At 36.6% G+C, this 23,888-nt stretch overlaps 1 protein-coding gene across 2 annotated transcripts in view; it reads left to right on the forward strand.

Moving 5' to 3' along the window:
- The window catches only part of PFT1 (phytochrome and flowering time regulatory protein (PFT1)), a 107,561-nt gene that overhangs the window by 76,447 nt on the left and 7,226 nt on the right, over window positions 1-23,888 (forward strand). For both annotated transcript variants that reach the window (XM_089797434.1, XM_089797433.1), the window contains exons 12-13: window positions 2,535-2,603; window positions 2,733-2,817. In XM_089797434.1, coding sequence (XP_089653560.1) covers window positions 2,535-2,603; window positions 2,733-2,817 — 154 coding nt within the window. The remainder of the gene's footprint in view (window positions 1-2,534; window positions 2,604-2,732; window positions 2,818-23,888) is intronic.

The raw sequence follows: 23,888 nt of genomic DNA on the forward strand, positions 1-23,888 counted from the left end.
CAGGGTTTCAATACAAAGAGTTTCAGCATGTTTCATCTTGCAGGCTTTGAGTCAATTTTGTATGTCTCAATGTATTGTCATTTCTATATATTATTAAAAGTTGCAGAAGTACTTTCATGTAGTACTTTATTCTCCATTTTCTGTGATACTGTATTTCTAGATGTTCTGAACAAGTTTTAGGTTATCTGGCTGCATTTTCTTAGAATTTATGTCATCTTATTCATTGCTTTTAATTCAAGGAGTTGAGTAATTGCTCTGTTTAGCTGATGAATATATTTAGTATTGGAACGGATCTGATAAGTAGGAGGAATTTAGTAATTGTCTGATATATTCTGTCTACAAAGTGGAAGAATAGATCTATCCTTTATGTTAGTATGTTTGAAGTATTATAGTGAAGGATTAGGCATTGGTCAGAAATGGTGTGTCATCCAGATATGTCATGGTCTACATAATAAAATTTAATAATCAACTCTTTTATGTTTTGTGTTGTGAAGGAATTAAAGAGATCTCTGACTTTTCTTGTCAAATTGTGATAGGGTGGAAACTAGCCATTTCCACTCTTCTTTTGATAAATATAGAATATATAAGAGGTCATCTGCTTTATCTAACCAATTGTATGGAAAATAATGAGATAATGTCACTTGTCTGAAGGGTAAACCCACCCAAGTCTTGCAGAGCTAGAATTTGGCCCAAGCCCACCTAAATTGTTGATCATAGGAATTAGCTAACCCTTAGATAATTCATGTGGCACTCTTGGTATGTTCAAACATGTCAAATCAGGAGCCAACACTTAGGATGGCTTAGTTGGCTTATGCCACGATCATTTAATGACTAGTTATTTTAGATGTCACCATTTAACATGTTGTACCTACTTCCTCCTCACTTGCCTATGTAAGCAAGGTCTCTTGTCCATTTGTAAATCATCAATTCATGTCATAGCATTGCAAGTTCTTGTCAAGCATATCATTTCAATCATGTTGTTCTTCATTGCTCAAGATGTAGGATTCTCGTGGTTGACAGTTTCCTGGTTTGATAAGTTGAAGTGTGGCAAGCTTCATGATGGGCTCATAATCTCTCCAAGACACATAATGGCCATCATAGAAACATTAGTGCTATAAGCACCTACAGCTGTCTTGGGGATATTCCTAAGTGAGAAAACAGCTGTCTTGGGGATATTCCTAAGTGAGAAATGATGGCCACATGCATATTATTAAGTTTCAACCCACCCTCTTTCACACATTCTCCAAATTTTAATTCTACTGTTACAGCAGAAAGAACATTCTACAATCTTCAAGTGATACTAAATTTTTTATGACACTCCAAGCCATCCTATTAAGGAAATGAACAATGTTTTAATGTTTGATTTGTTTCATTTTATTTTTCTCTAAATTCAAATGTCTGCAAACACTATTTCTTTGTGTTATGGAAATTCATTAATACACTTTTCAGCCCCTTTTGGATTGAACATCTGTGCTTGAGAGGAATTTTTGTAGATTTTTTATGGAAAATGTAGAAAGAACATCCTTCAATTTCCTGACACATGTTGTAAAATTCAAATTATTAAAAAGCAATTTCAGCACAATTCAGTGTTGCAGCACAGAAGTTTGTAGTTGTGAATCATCCAAATTGTATATGCATATACTTTGGGATCTACCTTTCATCAAAATGTGATTATAAAATTTTGAACAGCAAGAAAATTGCACAATCATCTATTATGCGGTTTGACTACTACAGAAGAGTAGACAGTTTGACTAGTATCATTGGGCAACAGAGCCCCTTGTTTTTATTTGTACTAATTTTAGCAAGAGCACATAGATTTTTTTTACAGAAGATGGAAATTGGGTAACAAGAAATATGACAGAGTAATATTTATAACTTGTGTGACTGGACTTGCCATTAAAACATAGACCACAAAGCATAATTTATATCCATGATTTTGCTTGATGCAAGCCCTCCCATATGTCAGTCCTCCATGGCTTATTGCCAGAATATCCAAACGATATGAGGATGAGATGATCACTGCAAACTTCCATAAGAATTAACTGACTAGGAGATTTTCCCTGGTCACCAAGTAAGTGCCCTGGAGTATTTGATGAAAGCTGTCAGTTATTAGGAAGTTACTTTCTTTATTTGGATTAATTGTACTCAATATCCATATCTAGTTAGCATATAAACAATCTTTTATTTTATGGACCATGGGTATCAGTTCTGTTGGAGAAAATGCAAAACAGTGATTTAACCCAGCCAACCTTCTTGGTGATACAATAAAATTCGATTAATTTTGTTTGACATTGGCAAAGATTGATACTTGGAGTCTTGTTTAGTCTTTTAGGTAGAATGTCCAATCGATGTCATCTTTTGTATTCATCATCTTTAGAATGTGTAGTGCCTTTTTTTTTGAAAATTGTCAATTAATGTTATCTTTTTTATTCATATTTTTGAAAGTGCAGTATCCTGTAAAATGCTGAAAGTATTTAGTCTCCTTGATTAAATTAAAGTTAGATAGTCATTGTGGAAATGTTTATTGTGTACAGACTTGCTGCAGATTGGCCAGCAGCGATGCAAATAATCAGGCTTATTTCTCAGGAGCATATTACCAATAAGTATGCTTATTATAGTACATAATCCCTTTTGTTTATTTTCACTAAATTTGAGTTCTAACTTGCTTGTGATATTTTCAATTTCTCATATTAAGGTGTGCTTTTTCATTTTGATGTATTTGATAATTCCAGACATTACCAAGGAAAAGCAGAATATCTGATCTTCAGACCAATGTCTCAACATGGCTTCTTGGTACAGCTTTCTGAAAAAAAGCTTGTAAGTATCACAAGAAACACGGACACAATTGCTTTCATTTCCAACCTCTTTGATTCTTTCCTTAGCTTCTTTAACGGTTTTACCTTACATGGGGTGGCACAGATCAAAATCTAAGTCACTATGGAGTTTTGATTGGTTAGATGATGTCTTGTTATTGTTTGAGAAGGAAAACATAAAGTAAACGAAAAGTGGCTAAGTGAATTTTGAACCTGGGATAGATCAATTTTATGAGAGAGAGAATATTAAATATGTTAATTGATACTAAATGAGATTAACTTAAAGGACTCCAGGCATGGCCATTAAAAATACTGACTGTGACTATAAATGCAGGCTAGACAAGTAGAATAGAAAACTGGTCAACAATAAATAGAAGCTTAATGTACACTAAAGTTCAAAGGCCAAAATTGAAGGAGAAACTTTTTAATCAATACATACAATTAGTTTTCCATGGGAGCTCATGTAGCGCAATAATGATGATAAGAAATGAGACTAACTTAATGTACTTGAAGCATAATTACCAAAGCAATTGCAAGTTAGGCAAGCAAAAAAAAAGCTAGGCCAGCAAAATAGAAGCCAGGCAATAGTAGAAGCCAGGCAAAAGAAGCTTAATACATTAAGATTCCAAGGTCAACGTTGAGAAACTAAGTCACAAGGTTTGAGTTCGAGTTCGTGTTCGAGAACAATAAAATTCGGATGAAGTTCGACAAAAGTAAAAAGTTCGAAAAAAATTCGACATTTAATTTTCCTTATATAAATTTAATTTTTTATATATAATAATAAATTGATTAAATTATAAAAATAACTTAACATCGTTAGATGAAATTGAAATAAAATAAATTATTTAATTATTTATTAAAATAAAATAATATTACTTTAAATTTGAAACTTAATGTATATATTTTAGTTTTACAATTGATAAGCTAAAATTATAGAAAATAGATCAATGTAAACATTTCAACAAATTTAAAATCAGTATAATGTAAACAAAATTAAAGTTTTAATTATTTATTTAATTAACATATAAATTAGAAAAGTGTTATTTATACTATATAGTATATGAAATAATAAGTAATAAATATATCTTAAATATGTACATTAAGTAATGTGTTTTAATGTATTATTTAGTACTTCATATACATTTGCGTATACATTTGCGGGGCTTAAAAATACTTGGAGGACTTGTATTATCAACTCTCATTTTGAGCGCTCACCATGCTGGAGAGGATTTGCGTTACAGGGAACAATCCAAACGCCTAGTAGACAATCTCTTTGTGCGGATTTTCTTCTGCAGGGATTTTCTTTTGACTGTTGGCATGTCTTGCAGCGATATGACTTGTACATTTCCTTAGATTCCAACATTGGTGTGTCTTGCATCGATAATATTTCTTCATTTCGGGACTTCCATTCATTCCGCCTGAGAATGTGTTTCAAAGATCCAAATTTATCACCTAAAATAGCCCTAACCCTATTGCATACGATTTTTGGGGCGAATCAGAGCGAATTTTATAGATTCTTTCAGAATTCGCCGAATTTCGAATTTCATACATGAAATGCGGCGAACCTTGTGACACAGTTGAGAAATATAAAAAATCAGTACTTGCTATTACTTTCTCTGGGAGCTCATGTAGCTCAATGAGAAGGTTTTTTTGGTTGGTAATATTTTAGATATTTTATTAATAGTTAAGATAAATGTACATAGCTTTGAGATGAAACCACCATTTGACCATACTTGAAACAACCCCTCATTGTAATTAAAATCCTGCCTTGTAAGTAGTTTTCAGAGAGATCACGTAACACCCTACCAACCAGCCCCATCATTGATTATTTCAATACAACTGGTTTAAACAAAAAACATAACAATTTAAACAAAAAACATAACAATTGATGCGCACTTCCAGCCCCTTCGACACAAGGACCATGACACCTTTTCAAAATCTTCTTTCTATAGCTTCCCTGCCATTGCCAAAGTGCAGGGGTTCCTGTACCCTAATCAAAATTACAAAAACCTAGACTACACTAGAGACCTATACCGCTTTGTCGTAGATTGGGTCCTTCACCTTTTTCCCTGGTTGTGCCTTTCCTCTTCAAGTTTGCCTTCATCAAGGCAATTGTAAATGAGTCAACACTCTATTTCCCCTTTGCAGCCTTTGTTGCTCATAGTCCCAAATTTCCTTCAACTTTCCTCATGCCACCCGTATCTTCCTACGATACTCCTTGTTCAATTGGTCTATGAGCATGATTAAACCAAATTCTTTTTGCTTACTCAGGGTCTTCAATGGTTTTTGAAACGTCGAAAGTGATCTCTGGGTTGGCCCTTTCAAAAAATGGAGTCCAATTCCAACAACATATCGTCCATTACCAGTTCATCTGAAACCCTTTTAATGATGTGTACATCCTTAGCTAGGTAGAGTGCCCAACCAAGAATCATGCTAACAATATTCATGTTGATGCGATATTAATGATGCCTTCAACATTGGTTTGTGTTTGCATTTGAACATTCTTTTCAACCTTTGTAATTTTACCTTCCCAAAGAAGGCTTGTTTAATCTTCACACATTTCCCACTTGGTGGAAATTTAGGGCCAAATTCAGTCCCTAAATTTTTTATCTTTCATTGCACATAAAGGAGAGGGTGGAAAATCGACCATCATAGGGACAAAGTGAAAATTCCACATGCTTCCCAACTTATTTCTGTAACATCCGGATTTTCTAGGTCTAAATTAAAATCTATCATGAGCATAGAATCTAGTTATAACTTCGATTTCATAAGAAAGAAGTTACATCATTCATGTTCATGTGAAGAAGATTTACCGTTAAAGTCAGTTAAGCAAAATTTCTTAACTAAATACTTGAAATACCTTTTAATGAAATTACATCAAAAATTGAAATCACATACCTTGGAAAATTGAGACTCAAAATCATATAAGTATGCAACCACCCGGGTTAGTCCACAAATACACTATAACAATTTCTCAAATTGACTGCTATCTCAAAAATCATTTGATGAATACAACTAAATACCACTATAATTTAAATTAGGGCATCACATATCATCTTACCAATTAGGGCATCAATTACCATCGGTTTATTTAGGGCTTCTGATACCGCTTTACCACTTAGGGCTTCCACGACCACAGATTCAATTAAGGGCTTCCGCGATGATGGATTTTATCTAGGGTTTCCGCGACAATGGATTCAATTTAGGGCTTCCGCGACCACAGATTCAACTAGGGCTTTTCATACCACAGATTCAGTTAGGGCTTCCAATACCACTGTATCAATTAAGGTTCCAGCTATCACACAATCAATTAGGGCTTCAGATTTCTTTTCCTTTCGATTGCTTATCTGTGACAGTTTCTCAATATTAGATAAATACTTATATTCAATATTCATTTAAATGAAAGTAAAATGATGATAACAATGAGATACTTCAATTTAATCTTACCTTCTCATAAACAAAAATGATAATACCTGTTTCCGATAAACAATTGAATGCATGGCTTATCTCTGTCTGACGCTTATCCAACATCTTGAGAGGTGAAACATTGTCAGGGGCTTAACCACCCAACCTTGGACCACAATAAATCCCGACATGATCCCTAACGAGAAAGGCCCTCCCTACACGGACTTGACAGGGAACATCATTCCATCCATTGGGCATCATGATATATAACACGCCATACGACTTGGCAACAAGAGTTCGCAGTTACAGGAATATGCATGAGCTATTAATTAATTCATATTAAATGGTAAATATTAAAATGACATAACTGATACTGATTCATATTGTTACAAATTCCTCTATTTCACCTCGTCACCCTTTTTCTTGGCTACACAGCCAGGTGAAATCTAGGTGTTAGAAATTCTCAGCGCAATCGGTTCTGTCAAATTTACATGCATCTAACATTTCACAATCTGTGAATACATAATTATGTCTTTAAAGATGTTTGATTAATTAAATTCCACCTCTTCACCATAATGCCTGGAGAGTTCCATGGTGTTCGGATTCATAATAGAATTTTCATCTTTGCATGGCATGAATGAATGTATTCTAAGCTAATTTAAGTTGCTCACAGCTTTCCTATATGCATAATTGATACGCTCTTAAGAATTAAGTTACATATGTGATATAAGAACAGTTTTCCAATAACTAGTAATCTATTACTGCCCCCCATGATTCAATCTGTATTTATACTAGTTCCAGTACGTTGGATTTTTCATGATCTCATATTCTTTTCCAAATTGAGTATAAATGGGATAATTAGATTCTAAACTTCATTGCATTTCCTTCCATCAAATTGAGTCCGTTATAGTTAAGAGACAATTAGCGATAGAACATACTTTATGACCTAATATCTTGCAAAATAATATCCAACTGGATGATGTTCCTTCAAGTCATTGATCTTAAATGATTTAGAGAAATTTATGCTCGGTTATGTATAAGATTAAAGGAAATCATCATCTCATATAAAAGCAGTGAAACGTTATCATATAAGAAATTCGCTAATCTTAATATAGACAACGATAGACTTCACCTAAATACTGTTGTTGTATAACCTCTACAAGATAACGACATTCTTGGTGATGGAAAAAAAACGGTAGATCTATTGTTCAATATAGTTTTCTATTTCTACGTGCTAATGCTAGGGAAAACATGCTCCGAACTGTCAACTCACAGGTTATAATATGTATTTATAACATCAAATAAGTATAATGGTTGCACGAGTTTAACAAGAATCTTACGTGGTTCTCTGTTCTCTAATACTGAGATGAGCCTGCATTTAAATAGACCCCCCGACCCTGCTCTGCAATCCGTGGTAGATGATAATGGTTTGAATTTAGATCTGAACAAAGCTCGGTCTCTTCAGCGTTGGTTGACAGGGAACTCCATAGCTAAGGTTGCCGGTAGTCAAATAAGGAAGCTATTAAATAAAAATAAGCCCGTCTCTACGTCTTCCTACAGTTACAAGATTCATTTCGAATTCCCAAGAAGTCTAAAAGAATTTAAAACATAAATACTATTAAACATGTCAATCGGTTGAAAACAAGAATTATAAAGAAGAGAATAGAATTAAAATTCGAAGATTATAATAATATAATTATTATAATCTGAACATTATTATAAAATACAACTTTTAAATTATTAAATGATAATGGTGCCAAATCATGGTTATATTCAAATGAACATTTATAAACAATTATTAAAGATACTACGACAAAAAAATAAATTAAAAACTATTTAAGATACGTTTTATATTTTAACTCAGTTATTTTATTTTAAATTATTTATTTAAATAACTCATGCAATTCCATGGGTGTATCTTGTTTCAAATTGCTAGGACCTTTATCCATCTGCCAGTGATGATGATGCCCTGCCTAATTCTTTTTTGACAATGCTTCCACCCCTTCGATATGCTCCTTGCAAGGAATTCCTGTATAATTAAATTATATATTATAAATAATCATATCAGTTAACCTTTCATCTTAATTCCATGAATTCGCGATTAACGATCAACTAACATGTCATCTTCACTTGAAATCATAATGACTATCTTACCATTACGCCAGATTATATCAAAATAAACTGCCAACTGACTTCATGTGAACCTCAACGTCTATATTTCAAGCTAGGTCAAAAATTGGGATGTAACAATTTCCTATTTTTTAAAAAGTGTTTTGAAGGTGTAGAATCAAATTCTGCAGGGACTCTTCACACCTAACTCAATCGCTCATGGAAAATAAATCTCATAGGGACTTTTGGTGTTTTTGACTTCAATTTCATTGATCTTCCATCCAAGAGTGGATTTTGATCTGATTTAGGGTACTCCCCTTAATAACGATTTTTTATTTGATGAAGGGTACTTCCCTTAATAACACAAACACATAACATAAATAGAGGAATAAAAAGTTGCAAGAACAAAAAGTTGACCTCTTATTATCTCCAGAAGTATGGAATTACAAATTTCAGAAATAAAATATGCCAAGCCACATGGGTGTTTTCCTTACCACCAACATCCCTTAATTGTTCTAGACAACCCTACTAGCCTTCTTTATATAGGCAACTTTCCACTTCCCAAGAAGGTTCTAGAAATTTAATCCTAGACCTTGATGTTGACCAACCCTAGAATATTATTATTTTTCATATTACATTAGAGTAGGCCCCAACAACTTTTGGAACTCAAAAATAAATTTTTAAGAAATTTCATTTTGCCCATTTCAGGTGGCATGACTTCCAAAGACCATAATTTATTGCCAGTTTCTTTGATTGACTATTTTGACCCCATTTCCGAAATGCTATGACTTTATCTACAACATTTGACTCACGCAAGCTCCAATCAGCCAAGTTTTGACCCCTTTTAGGAGCCTCTAAAGCCTTCAAAACTAAGTTCAAATTTTCTATACCATGCTGCCAATATCGAATTTTTTTAGTAACTTCACAAGTAGACTTGATATTGCAATGACATTTTACTAGCAGATTGGTATATCTAAAATGATCCTCTAAGGATGAAATCAGAAAATTCTAAGTTTAAACAACCAACCTGCTAAAAATAGCGAGCCTCCAAAAATAGTTAACTTTGCACTAAGATAGCCCTTTTTGAAAGACAAATTAGAAATATTTTTGGGTGATGAGAGATTGCCCTTACACCCAGGATGCTCCTGCATCACGATCTTTAGAGGGACTTTTCATTTGGACATAGTGAAAAATCAATTTCCATAGGGATTTTTCACTCGTATCATTCTATCGTTTTTGTCCAAAATCCAAAGGCAAGTTGAAATTCAACTGAAATTCAGCAATCTTTTGCATCTTGACATTATTGACTTGAGATATCCCGAACTGGATATTTACTAAATTTCCTTTCAACAATATATTCAGAAAGAAAACATTGTAGATAGTTTTCAGCACAATCGAAAACCGGTAGAAATCCCAATAGAGATTTAGTCAACTTCTTCCTAGATATAACATTCAAACTTAGATATAGGCAAATGGAATACAATAGTATAATAAAACCAGAAGATTCTCCAAAAGAATATAACCCGTTATTTTACAATAACGTTCAAGATGTTGAGCATATAACCATGAGTTACAAACTAGTAAGATAAAACCAGCAAAGTCTTATAACTCCTTAGTCCTTATAATATGTTATTGCATTATACAACAACAATATAATAACCAACACTATGAATCCAATCCTTAATACAGATTAACAGTTAGATTGGAATACTAGAATAAAGAAAAACCTGTAAGCGCACGTGAAACACTTGAACTGATGTCTCTTCGGACAATGGGTTTGCGTCCACCGTTTGCTAGCACGAGGGGTTATCTCCAACTAGTTGAAAGCTGAAGCTTTCTAAAAACTCTCACAAGAGAGAAAACTGAACTGAATCATAAAACAAGCATAACTAGCAATGAGCCTCTTTCTCCTTTTAATACACAAAACTAAGGCTCTTCGACTCCCCTTTGACTTTCGTCATATTCCCCTGTGACTCTTCAACTTCCCTCTACCATTTCTTCTTATTCCTCCTTGAGCTTTTGCCCTCTTTATAACATTAAATTGACCTTTTAGTAATTTGAGTCTACGTCTCAGAGTCAAATTTAACATTATATAAAATAAGACTTCAATATTTGTAATGTCCCAAAAAGGGGACATTACAAATCTCCCCTCAAAATTGCTTGTCCTCAAGCAATCAGTACTAGGATCCTATACGAATCTGCAGCTAGCCTTGTAGTCCAAACTGAAAATAATTTCGGCCACACTGTGAAGCAAGATGTGACTCTGCAATCTATCTTTCAACCGGATCCCTAGATCCCATATAACTCTTTGAAAAAACTCTGCACCTGCAAACTGCACAACTCTAATCATTACTGATACCACTGAATCCTATCTCAAACTGAGTAGAATCACAACAAGGTCCTCAACAAGCCAAAAATACCTATGCTCAACACATTGATCCTAAACCCTGTTGTCGTAACAAGCCAATATGAGAAGATAGAAATGTATCAGTGAACTATGCATAACCCAGAAGATGATGACAACCCGTCCTAAATAGATGATGTAATAAACAAGTCACTCAAAAACTGAGTGTAACACACTATGAATAAGAATGAAGTTGAAAGAGCATTCCCTATGATCAACACATAACTCTCCTCAAAACTACACCAATATTTGTCCAAAGGCTGATGTAAATAATCCAACCAACTCCAGTATGGTGTGAAATTAGAAACCCAATGTGGACTGATCCTATGATGCATAACCATAGTCAATTCACCACTTCCATCCTGTGGCCCATATTCATTGCTAGGAATTGTACCAGGATTTCATATCCTGAAATCATAATCTTCATCACGATAATCAAAAGGAGAGTCTTCGTTTATCTCAAAAAGAGGATTATTGGAAACCCAATCAGCATCTACTTCAAACACTGGGTTATCGATAAGCTGAATATGATCTAAAACTTTGGTATTTGGTCTTTTAGGACAACTATCCAAGTCATAAGTTTGTTGAATGCTATCAAGCTCAACAATGACTTCTTTGAAAAACTTGTGCCTTTCTTTATCCTCCTTCTCCTGAGAGTGATTCGTGATCATAATTTGATTTTCTGCTTCATGAAGGGAAATCCGAGCATCGTTCAATGCCTCCTGTGTTTCCTTAAGCTCTCTATTGAGCTCATGAATCTCATTCTTTTCTTTATTTAGCTAACCAACATGTGTTTCAACAACCTTAAGAATGTTATCTCTGTCGGAAAGCAAATACAAATATTCTGATTTCATAGTTTCAAGGTCTGTTTTGATCACCTGCAAATCAGAAACAAGCCATTCTTCTTCCACTCTCTTATGAACCTTCCTGTAGAGATCCTCAACCACTTTGTGAGTGCTGTCATAATGTATCAAGGATGCCACAACCATTTCTTTGTTAACCTTCAGCTGGTTTCTAAATGTGTGCATTTCATTATCATGTTGATACAGCTCATCATCTTGTAGTGTCATCTTGGATTGTTCCTTTGAATTTTTGTCATGGGCGTAGGTTATATATGGTTCATCAAATAAAATTTTCAATCTGTTATTACCTTGTGTGCACCCATCCTCACCCGCTTGTTTGTTAATACTAACCTCCAATTCATCAACATAAAAACTTGTACCCTAGGTAACATCTTTTACGTGGTCGCTGGAAAAAGGTAAATCAATGGTAGTTGACCGCTCTTCTTCTTTGAAAACCTCAATTTGATGACCTTGATCTGCTGGATATTCATCATACATAGTTTTGCACTGGTCTTTTGCTAGGAGATCCTATGCTATACTTCCTTTTAGTCATGTTAGTCCTATTTTGGTGCTCTAAATGAAAATCCAAGTAATCATTGAATGATAACTCATTCTGAATTCTTGTAGGAAGTTCTTCACACTGTCCATAAATGTCAAGAATTTCTGCTCTCATGTCGGCTTCAGACTTCTGGGCTAACTGCTCTTGTAGTTTCATAGTTTCTTTTAAGATTTTACCCTAAAATCCTTTATTTGCCAATTATCAAAATGGATGCCCCTTGGAACTGAAGGAAACTGGTGTACATAGATTTTTAACAACACTGTTGCAGCACTTTGGAAAATGTTATAACAAAGTGTTTTGGGCTGAGATTGCTTGCTGCCTTGAGGTATCGATAATTGACTTTTCAAGTCATGAACTCTGCGGCACACTAGATGTGACTGTAATTCTGAATTTATTTGTGTAATGTTATTGCCAGCAATATTATCATTGTTTGCCTTCTGCTTATCTTGAGATGAATGCATTCAGTTCCCTTTCTTAAACACACTTCCAATCTTTGAGTGAGGGCACAATACTTAGCTACATTGTTTGTGATAATACCAACACCTTCCTTTCTCTAACTGTAAACCCCAAATAGAAATATTTGGGTCACTGTCTCTGTACGTTGTCTAAGATCTGATGCATCGTGTTCTTAATTAGATGAATGTTTTTTGGAATTAGATGTTTCTATATGTTGAGTCCACCCAAAGACACTTCATATGGATTGATGATACTCGACAAATGCTATTAATATTTTACCTCAAGGAAGCTTTCCATGTTGTACAGTTTTCTCATCCTTGCTGACTGTACATCTTCTCATGCATTTATTTTCATCTTCATCTGAAGAAAATTCTAGAGTTTCTACAATGTCATCCTCTCTAATTGCTGCTTCATCATGTGAATAGGACTTGTGGGGCATTTTGGAGTCGGAAGCAACATCTTTATTTGACTTCTTTTCAGGCAGCCAATTCTTGTTAAATACTCCAGCTCCTCTTCAACATCATCGTGATCACTTTCATCACCAGCCCTAGAGAAATCCTTTGTTAAGTGTGTAACTTTGTCATCCATACCATTAACACAAGATTCTCGTAGATTTGCTTTTCTTTGCTCTGACCTTTGTTGCAGAATAAACAGATATTGTGACCAGCTTCCTTATCTGTCTGAAGAAATGTTACTACAGAAGTTTGATCCTTTAGTGCAAAGGAAATTTCTTCTCGCTTTCTATTAGCATAGTCATTATAATTTTTTTTTTTTCAATGTGCTTTAATAGTTGCTTTACTTGTTGATGAGACCTATCAATTTTAGTATATTTGTTGGATTGATGCAATCAAACAAGCGGAATAAATGCCAACTTGTAATATCCCTTGCCCAAACTGACTGATTATAGCTCAAGGAATATTGTCAAACATTTGTATTGCTGCCTTTCAATGCTAAGAAATTTAGCATGTTCGCAAATGATATTACAATGCCTCTTACAATGAACTACTATGCAAGTGGAGTTCTTTTGATATTTTCAATGCATATACATGGAAACTAGATATGGAATGCACACCTACAGCCGATTGACATTTTGACAAACAATTGACATACAACTATTATGCTGATATCATATGCTATTAGATGGACATTTCGTCAAACAAATATTATGCAACATGTATCTTCTTTAGTGAATTCATTCTCATGTACAATGTTGCTATGAGTTTGTCAAGACAAATGGCTTACAATAATGACTATAGTAATGCCAAAATCTGATTCTGAATTATCACAGCAAAGTCATATTCTCAAAAAAAAAATTACAATGTTAACTACTAATAGCGGCAAGAGGAACTTGATAATAGTGATGCCTAAGGATGGAGATGAATCAAACATAATTACTGTAGCGCGACATCATTCTTGCTTACTGTAGCAGCCAACAATAAATGTATTCTCCAATTTAAGCACAAATAGAACTCCTGAATTGAAGCTCTTCTGAATACCAAATTCAATGGATATTTCACTACCTCAAATGGTTGCAACACTGAAGAGTTGACGTTCTTCAATGGCTGACTGAAATCGGAAACCTTAGTTTCTTCTCCCAATTTTATATTAAATGCAATTCACAATAATCAGATGATTAACAATGAAGCTCTCACCTCCATTTATTCTTTTCCTTCACCCTTCTAGAAGGAAATAAAATATTATTTAATTGCATTCTCTAGAAGCTTCCCCCTTTCCAATACTATAATTAATTGTATTTCTAGAAAATGCACTCTCTAGAGGCTTTCCCCTTGCAATACAATAATTAATTGTGCTTTTAGAAAATTAAATTAATTAAATATAAACTCACCCTTTAATTTTAATTTTTTAAAAAGACTTTATAAGAAATTAATTTAATCAATTTTTTTTTATTTCTTCACTTAGCCTTTGGAGAATGTAAAGGCTAAGAACTTCACTGAGTTGCTAAAAAGATGGACATATTACAGTTGCCCTTCTTGAAATTGCTTGTCCTCAAGCAACTTCAAGTCCGGATGCTGCAAAATCTCCTCATTCTCCCATGTTGCATCCTCTACCAAATACTCCCTTATAGTATGCTGCTTCAAGTTTCTTTCCCTTAAATCAATGATAGCCTTTGGCACCAATACCAATTTTCTCTCATCATCCAAGGGTGGAAGCATTGTAGAAGGAAAAATATGATGTCCTAGTGCCTTTTGGAGGCGTGACATGAAAAACGTTGTGCACCTTGCTCTTCGCCGACAAATCTAACTCATAAGCCACCTCTCTCTCCCACTTTCTTGATAATCCTGAATGGACAATAGTATCGTGGCATAAGTTTCTTGAGGCACCACTCTTTTTGAGAGTGGATTGACAATAAGGCTACAACATAAGATACACCATATTCCCAACCTTAAAAGTCCGCTCAGTCCTCTTCTGGTCTGCATGCTGCTTCTATTGATTCTGTGCGTTGGTTATATTATCCTTGAGAGTCTTAACAATGTCTTGACTCTCCTGTAACAAATCACCTGCACTGGGCACTCTACTGTCACTCAAAGGAAAATCCATAAAATTGGGTGCCTCATACCCATATAGGGTTGTAAAGGGTGACATCTGAATAGACATGTGATAAGTGGTATTGTAGCAATACTCACAGAGATAAAACCACTTTACCCATGCCTTCTGTTGCCCTGCTATATAATTTATGAGATTCCCCTTCACCCATTTATTCACTATCTCCATTTGACCATCTATCTAGGGGTGGTAGGTATTACTCGGAGTGAGCTTTGTCGCACACAACCCGAATAGCTCCTACCAAAAGTGATTCACAAACCTGTTGTCTTTCTCACTGACAATGCTCCGAGATAAGCCATGTAATCTGAATATCTCCTTGAAGAATAACTTTGCCACCTGTGTAGTAGTGATCAGAAAGAAGTGTGCAAACTTCGTAAGGTGATCCACAACCACATATATGCAGTCCTTGCCTTGGGCTCTAGGCAATCGTGTGATGAAGTCCATAGATAAACACTCCCACTTCCTATCAGGGATCGGAAGTGGCTTAAGTAAACCGGCTGGATAGGAGTGTTCCTGCTTATTCTACTGGCAAGTGGGACACTCCCTAAAATACTGAAGTACCTTTTCTTTGAGCCCTTTCCATGTGAAGTGCTCTCTAATTTGCCGGTATGTCTTGTAGAAACTAGGATGTCCTGCCATAGGTGAATCATGAAAAGATTTCAGAACCATCCTCCTCACTGTTGAGCTTGGAACCAAAAATATTCGCCCTTTGTAAATGATGAGCTCATTCACAAGGGTATATCTGCTGTCCTAAATAGTTCCATCTATGAATCCAGATGTCCATGCATCCTTTGCATACTTTGCAAGGATCGTGTCTCCAATTCTCCGATATATCTATCAATAAGCTAAAATGGGGCCTATGTGATAAAGGATCAGCAACTACGTTCTGTGTCCCCTTAAAATATGTAATATCAAAGTCATAGGACTGTAACTTGCTCACCCACTTTTGCTGTCTATCATTGAGATCTCTCTGCCCCAAAAAGTGTTTTATGCTATTATGGTCAGTTTTGATACAAGATTTGCTACCTACCAAATATTGCTTGAATTTAGCCAAAGCATGCATAATGGCGAACATCTCCTTATCATATATGTTGAAGCTGTACTTTGGCCCTATTAATTTCCTGCTCTCATAAGCAACAGGGTGCTTCTCGTGCATAAGCATTGCTCCAATGCCCTCTCTGGAAGCATCACAGTGTAGCTCAAAAGGTTTGTTGAAATGGGTAACACTAACACTGGACAGGAAGTCATCAACTCTTAAATTTCTCAGATGACTCCTGTGCCTCAGGAGTCCACAAGAAAGCTCCCTTTCTCATCAAATCTACCAAGGGTACTGCATGCTTGGAATATCCATCCACAAACCTCCTGTAGGAACCACATAATCCCAGAAATCCCCTCAATTGTGTAAGGTTCACCGGTGAAGGCCACTACACAATGGCACGAATCTTTTCAAGATCATGTGTACGCCTTCTGCACTGATGATGTGACCCAAATATAACAACTCTGTCATACCCAAATCACATTTTGATTCCTTTGTATACAAGGACTCTTTGGCCAAGATATCCAACACCGTGTCGAGGTGCACCAAGTGCTCCTCCCAAGATCTATTGTACACCAAGATATCATGAAAGAAGACAAATACAAATTTCTTCAACTGAGGATGGAAAATGTAATAATCCTTAATTTGATCCAGAAATTAACATTTATGCTGATGGAATTTTTGTCAAACAGTTGGTGTACGATCTCGTATTAAACTATAGGGTCATTGAAATAAATCGATTCTAGTAATACATGCCATTGAGATTGAAATAAATCGATTCTAGCAATTACACAGCAATGCTTGAAATAATGATAACAGGATTAATATTGATTACCCACTACATGACAAGGGAATGAATCAAATTCAATGTTTTTACTTGCAGCAGTTGATTACAGTCTTTCAATACAAACAAGAGTTAATGCACCTGGATGTTAGCCGCCGAAGGAGAACAGCCCAAGTAACAAGGTATGAGAATCTGCAACAGGTTACTGGTATCTTGAAGTGGGCTGCTGTAAGTGACTGTCCATGTGAGCTAGAGATTGTACTCTGCTGTAAGTTACACTCCCAGATATAATCAACAAACCGTCCCTTCTCTCTTGGATGTGGGCACTAAGTAGATTGTTGCCGAGGTATATTGATGCACTGCGACTCCTGCTATGATTTGTGTGACCCAGAATTAATTTCATCTACAACCCAGAGACTACATGCCTTCTCATAACATAGACATAGATGCTGGGTTGAACATGTGACTGCAGACTCAGCTTGTAATTGCAGTTTGATACTTCCTTTCTCTGATTGTGGATACTTTTCCTACTGCCTTGAGGTGTCTCTTGACCTGTCTACACTGCAAGGACTATGCTGACTGCAGTCTTACCTCCCTAGCCGGCAATAACTATTATTGAAAGTATGGAGGACGAACAAAAACAAGTAATTCCTACTTGACTGTAAGAAATAACTTACTTTCAGCTTGATACGAAATCATTGTTCACTTGCCGTTTCCTGCCTGAACTGTACGTTAATCCCAGTATTAGGGGTTGGGGTGACATCCAACTTCCTCAAGGAACTCGAGGGGTTTCCTCCTCAGAGTTGCCTAGTCACATTAAAGCAACCGTGGATTATATTTACCATATTCATTGTTGTTTTAATCCCAATGTAGCTCCATGCTTTTATAACCTCGATATGAGGGAAGACACAAACAACTAGGCAATGTGGGATTAAATACCAATTTCGTCTTTTAGTCACTTAGGTGACTTTATAACTTTATAACATTAAAATATTTAAATAAATTACTTAAATCACTTAAACTTTAATATCTCTTGAAATACTTGTCTGGTTGCCATGTCGTCTGAAATAGGAATATCTCCTCATAATTCCCCATGTGACCAAATACACATTCTGAAAATTGAAAGGGTCCATCTCCTTTACCCCTGACTTATTATACATAGTAAGTATGGCTAATGGGGTCCAAATGACATCGAATGAAGGCCAAATCCATAAATTGTTGAATGTTGGAGATGAACCAAACCTCAGAAGACCCTCTAACAGTCCTCATTAGCCTATGAGGATCCAATATTAGGCTAAACCTTGAAATACTGATGTTGGCAACTAGTGGGGACATTACAGTCCTCCCTTCCCAAGATTGCTTGCCCCTAAGCAATCCAACACTAACAGTGAATTCCAACCTCCACCTGGATCCCAAATGAAGCAGTACATGACTCTCCTGTTAACACTGAACCAACTGCGTACCACTAACATTATCAGGACCAACAACATAACTTACAGTATAGAACTCAAAACTTGTGCTAATGATGTGGGAGTTAGAATATCAAAATATCTTTATCCTAGTTCTCACCCATATAATATAAAATGGATTGGAATTCAAATCAACAATACCTTGAAGAGACATAGCTACAGGAGAACCATATGCACTTATGCCAACTGTATGAACCATAGGTGTAGCCATCTCAAAATCTGTAGACATAGAAATGTTACTAATTGCCGCAACACAAAACTAAATCTTTACAGATGGTGAAAACTGGGCCCCACTCCACTCAGGTGAGTGATCAACCTCAAACTCAAACAACGGATTGTCATAAAACAATGTTAGATCCATGTTAAAAGTAGGATTATCCATGAAGTGAACATCAACACATTGTTGATCGATAGTGTAACATGACTCTATCATTACATTGCTTACCTCATCAACAATAACAAGTGTACTATTATTGGAGCACACATATACAACCACATGCATACTGCTAAACTCCTCAATGGATGGCTCAACTGAAACATAAGTGGTTGCCAATATGACAGTATCATCACATGCTCCTACTCCCACTATCGCTACATCACCATCAAATACATGATCTGGGGAACTTTTGCCGACAACTGCATCATCTGACTTAACCTGACATAAATCCTCATCACATTCCACCTCGAGTGTGCCCAACTCATGTAGTGTCTCATAAGAAATGTTCGGCAAATCTAAAGCCGTGGCTGTATCATCACCTTCTGCTCTTAGAAAAAGTGATATCATTCTTTGCTCAAATCTCGGCTTTGAAATTAGTGGGGTCATCCGTTTGTGATTTTTATTCATTTCAGTCACTAGCACATCCAACTGTTTTCCAATACTTTGTATCTCATAATCTCCCTCCAATAGCGAAGAAGTACACCCTCTGTGGGTGTAATGAATACCAAACCTCCTGTCACCATCCATAACACTGAAAACCAAGTCCTCCACCTGTGAGTCAAGAGAAAAGTGATGAGCACTTCTCACAGTGTAATGTTGATATAAACTCCCAATCTCTATCAAGGGCTCATTGTCATCAAACTAGAAATCTGAAGATGGCTCCAATCTTTGACTTTGAACTATTGGTCAGGCAGGATCCTAGGTAACCCCCTTAGCAAGGCCAACCACAAAATCTCTATTGGGAAGCATTGCAACCAACATCTCTACAATCTTCTTCACCAATCGTCGAATAGCATGAGAGCCCCAAATGAGAGCACCCTTAGATATATTGTATGAAATCTCCCACAAATCCGAGCTCTCCAGCAAATACTCCATGAATGACTCAGTACAGTAGAAATTATATGTGGAAGCATCAATCTGCTCCCTCACAATCCATAGCTGATCTCTCTAAAAATGTGACAATGCCAATTGTCCAATGCTACCAGCGGTATGAAAAGAAGGAATATATTCACTTCCTATAGAAGGAAGCAAATCACCATGAGAGCCCATCTCCGCTGATGCTTTCGCCTCCTTTGTACATATTACACTCATATCCTGGACGAATGTGTTCGCCACATCATCATGTCCCTCATCCCCAACCGTGGAAGCAAACTCACCACCAACCACAATATGTAACTGAACAGGGTTTGGGGCTGGTGTTGATTGTACCCACTCTAATTCCATGGTAACCTCACCCCACTGTGACTGTGACTGTGACTCCTGAAGCGCCAATTGAGTATACTGAAGAGAGTCCACTATCACCTCAAGCTCCCGGGTGAGCTCAACCACCTCCTCTTTCCCTAACAACACCTCATAGCACGTGCTACCCCACTTGAGAAGGTAATCTCTGTCATCAACTAACTAAGAGTAACTTTGCTTCAAGATCCTAATAGCCTCTCGAAGCGCATGAACCTCTGCTAGGGAAGGACTACTATCATTGTGCTCATCTGACACTGGGGCACGCCAACCATATGTAGCTAGCATATGTCCAATAACATCATAACGATCAAGAGATGAATAAATGTCACTATCACTCACCTTCAACTAAAAAGTCACATGATGTCTTTGTAACCCTTGACTCCTATATAAGCTCTGTGTCTCACTAACTGCACTGTGATAGGAAATTGAATCAAAATTGTCCACCAGAAGATCAGTCATACATGTGCTATCGTCCTTGAACAACTCTGCATCCAAGATACAACTACTATGTACCTCAAACAACTCCCTCGAAGAAATAGAAGCCCCCACAATCTCAATCTCCACATGTCTCAGCTTCCATCTCAAAAGTAAGATCCTGTAAACATTGATTCCGAGACTCATCCAAAATCTCATAAGGGTCGTCACCCAATATCTGACAAGGGGTATCATACCCGGTGCAAATCATAACATCATCCAACAAATCACCAAAGATGTCCACACTGTCTGCATACCTGTCACTTAATGGAGTCTCAACTGTTGTCACCTGACTTTGCACACATGACTCTATGCCAGGCCGTGAATCAATAACGCTAGAGCATGAACCCACATCTATTGACTCCGCTGTAACATCCAAATCACCGGTAGCACAATTGGGTGACTCCATACATGCATGGGTCCCACCTGAGGAAACAACTGCCTCTTGCACTGGAGCAACACTATGACAACTCCCATACAAATCTCCAATAATAATTCTCTTCTCAAGAGAGCCTAAAGTATCAGTAGTAACAACTCTAGGGGCCTCAACGTGCTGAAGCTTAGTGCTGCTATCCACCAAGGGTACTGACACATCTATTGATCTTTGTGAACTGGGTTCATCATAAACACGACAGATAGGACTAGCAGATGTCATACAAAATATAGGTACATATGCATCGCAGACACCTGTCGAGGGAAACTCAAGTTTCCTTCCTTGCAATCTCGATGTCGGTCTTCTAAAGGCAGAAACCATATACCTCACTGTCCTCTCAACTGTCTCTGGATCTAACAAGCTCTCCATTTTTTGAATAAAGTATTGAACAAAGGACAAATTTTGCTTAATCGGATCAATGAATAAATCCCATTCATTGTACATTGCCATAACGTTATCTGGTAGTAAGTTTGGTGCTGCGAGTGGTGCTACCTCTTCCTCTGCATTAAAAACGCGCATCAAAGGCCTATCAGTGTTCTGTGTGGGGGCCTTAGTAGCTCAGGGTGATCCTGCCACACTACCACCTCCGCTGTGATGATTTGGGGCTGCCTTGTGAGGCAGAGCTAACTGCTGCATAGCACGTATAAGCTGCTGAAATGCAGTGGCTATATTGTCCTGCTCATCTCTAATAGCCTTCAAAGTTTCTCTCATTCTCGTCTTTGTTCATTCTCATTACGAGTCATTTGAGTGTCTTGTACGTGTTTCACTTCCTCTTTCATGTACTTGCTACTGAACAATGCTTCATTTCATAGCACTATTGGCTTCTGACTTTTATTATCTCTGTGATGATAGCAAAAATAAAATAAAATCACAATACCACTATCTCCCAAAACTACGATTTTGCACTACTGCATTCACAAACATATTTCTACTTGCATAAACACTCAACAATCTCCATCTCTCAACTTAAACTATTTCTGATAAATCCTCATAAAAATATGCCTCTGTTATAAATCCACAAGCTGGCAGGAAGACCAGCTCTGATACCACTATAATAATCCTTACTTAATCTGATCCAGAAATTAACATTTATGCTGATGGAATTTTTGTCAAACAGTTGGTCTACGATCTATTGTATTAAACTATAGGGCCATTGAAATAAACTGATTCTGGTAATACATGCCAAAGTCATAGAGATTGAAATAAATTGATTCTAGCAATTACACAGCAATGCTTGAAATAATGATAACAGGATTAATATTGATTACCCACTACTGGAAATATGACAAGGGAATGAATCAAATTCAATGTTTTTACTTGCAGCAGTTGATTACAGTCTTTCAATACAAACAAGAGTTAATGCACCTGGATGTTAGCTGCCGAAGGAGAACAGCCCAAGTAACAAGGTATGAGAATCTGCAGCAAGTTACTGGTATCTTGAAGTGGGCTGCTGTGGGTGACTGTCCATGTGAGCTGGAGATTGTACTCTGCTGTAAGTTACATTCCCAGATATAATCAACAAACCGTCCCTTCTCTCTTGGATGTGGGCACTAAGTAGACTGTTGCCGAGGTATATTGATGCACTGTGACTCCTGCTATGATTTGTGTGATCCAGAATTAATTTCATCTACAACCTGGAGACTACATCCCTTCTCATAACATAGACATAGATGCTGGGTTGAACATGTGACTGCAGACTCGGCTTGTAACTGCAGTTTGATACTCCCTTTGTCTGATTGTGGATACTTTTCCTACTGCCTTGAGGTGTCTCTTGACCTGTCTACACTGCAAGGACTATGCTAACTGCAGTCTTACCTCCCTAGCTGGCAATAACTATCACTGAAAGTATGGAGGAAGAACCAAAGCAAGTAATTCCTACTTGACTGTAACAAATAACTTACTTTCAGCTTGATACGAAATCACTGTTCACTTGCCATTTCCTACCTGAACTGTACATTAGTCCCAGTATGAGGGGTTGGGGTGACGTCCAACTTTCTCAAGGAACTCGAGGGGTTTTTCCAAAGTTGCCCAGTCACATTAAAGCAACCGTGGTAGCAATATATTATATTTACCATATTCATTGTTGTTTTAATCCCAATGTAGCTCCATGCTTTTATAACCTTGATATGAGGGAAGACACAAACGACTAGGCAATGTGGGATTAAAAGCCAATTTTGTCTTTTAGTCACTTAAGTGACTTTATAACATTAAAATATTTAAATAAATCACTTAAATCACTTAAACTTTAATATCTCTTGAAATACTTGTCTGATTGCCATGCCGTCTAAAATAGGAATCTCTCCTCATAATTCCTCATGTGGCCAAATATAGTTTCTAAAAATAGAAAGGGTCAATCTCCATTACCCCTGACTTGCTATACATAGTATGGCAAATGGGGTCCAAATGACATTGAATGAAAGCCAAATCCATAAATCGCTGAATGTTGGAGATGAACCAAACTTTAGAAGACCCTTTAACCGTTCTCATTAGCCTACGAGAATCCAATATTAGGCTAAACCCTGAAATACTGATGTTGGCAACCAATGGGGATATTAGGCGCACGTGAAACACCTGAACTGATGTCTCCTCGGACAATGGGTTTGCGTTCACGGTTTGCCAGCATGTGGGGCTATGTCCTCCAACTAGCTGAAAGCTGAAGCTTTCTAAAAACTCTTACAAGAGAGAAAACTAAATTGAATCATAAATCAAGCATAACTGGCAATGAGCCACTTTTCCCGTTTAATGCACAAAACTAAGGATCTTCGACTCCCCTTTGGCTTTCATCCTATTCTCTTGTGACTCTTCAACTTCTCTCTACCATTTCATCTTATTCCTCCTTGACCTTTTGCCCTCTTTATAACATT

Source organism: Cupressus sempervirens, chromosome 8 (assembly GCF_028749045.1).
Source record: "Cupressus sempervirens isolate cs-2001-9-10 chromosome 8, ASM2874904v1, whole genome shotgun sequence".
NCBI lineage: Eukaryota > Viridiplantae > Streptophyta > Pinopsida > Cupressales > Cupressaceae > Cupressus > Cupressus sempervirens.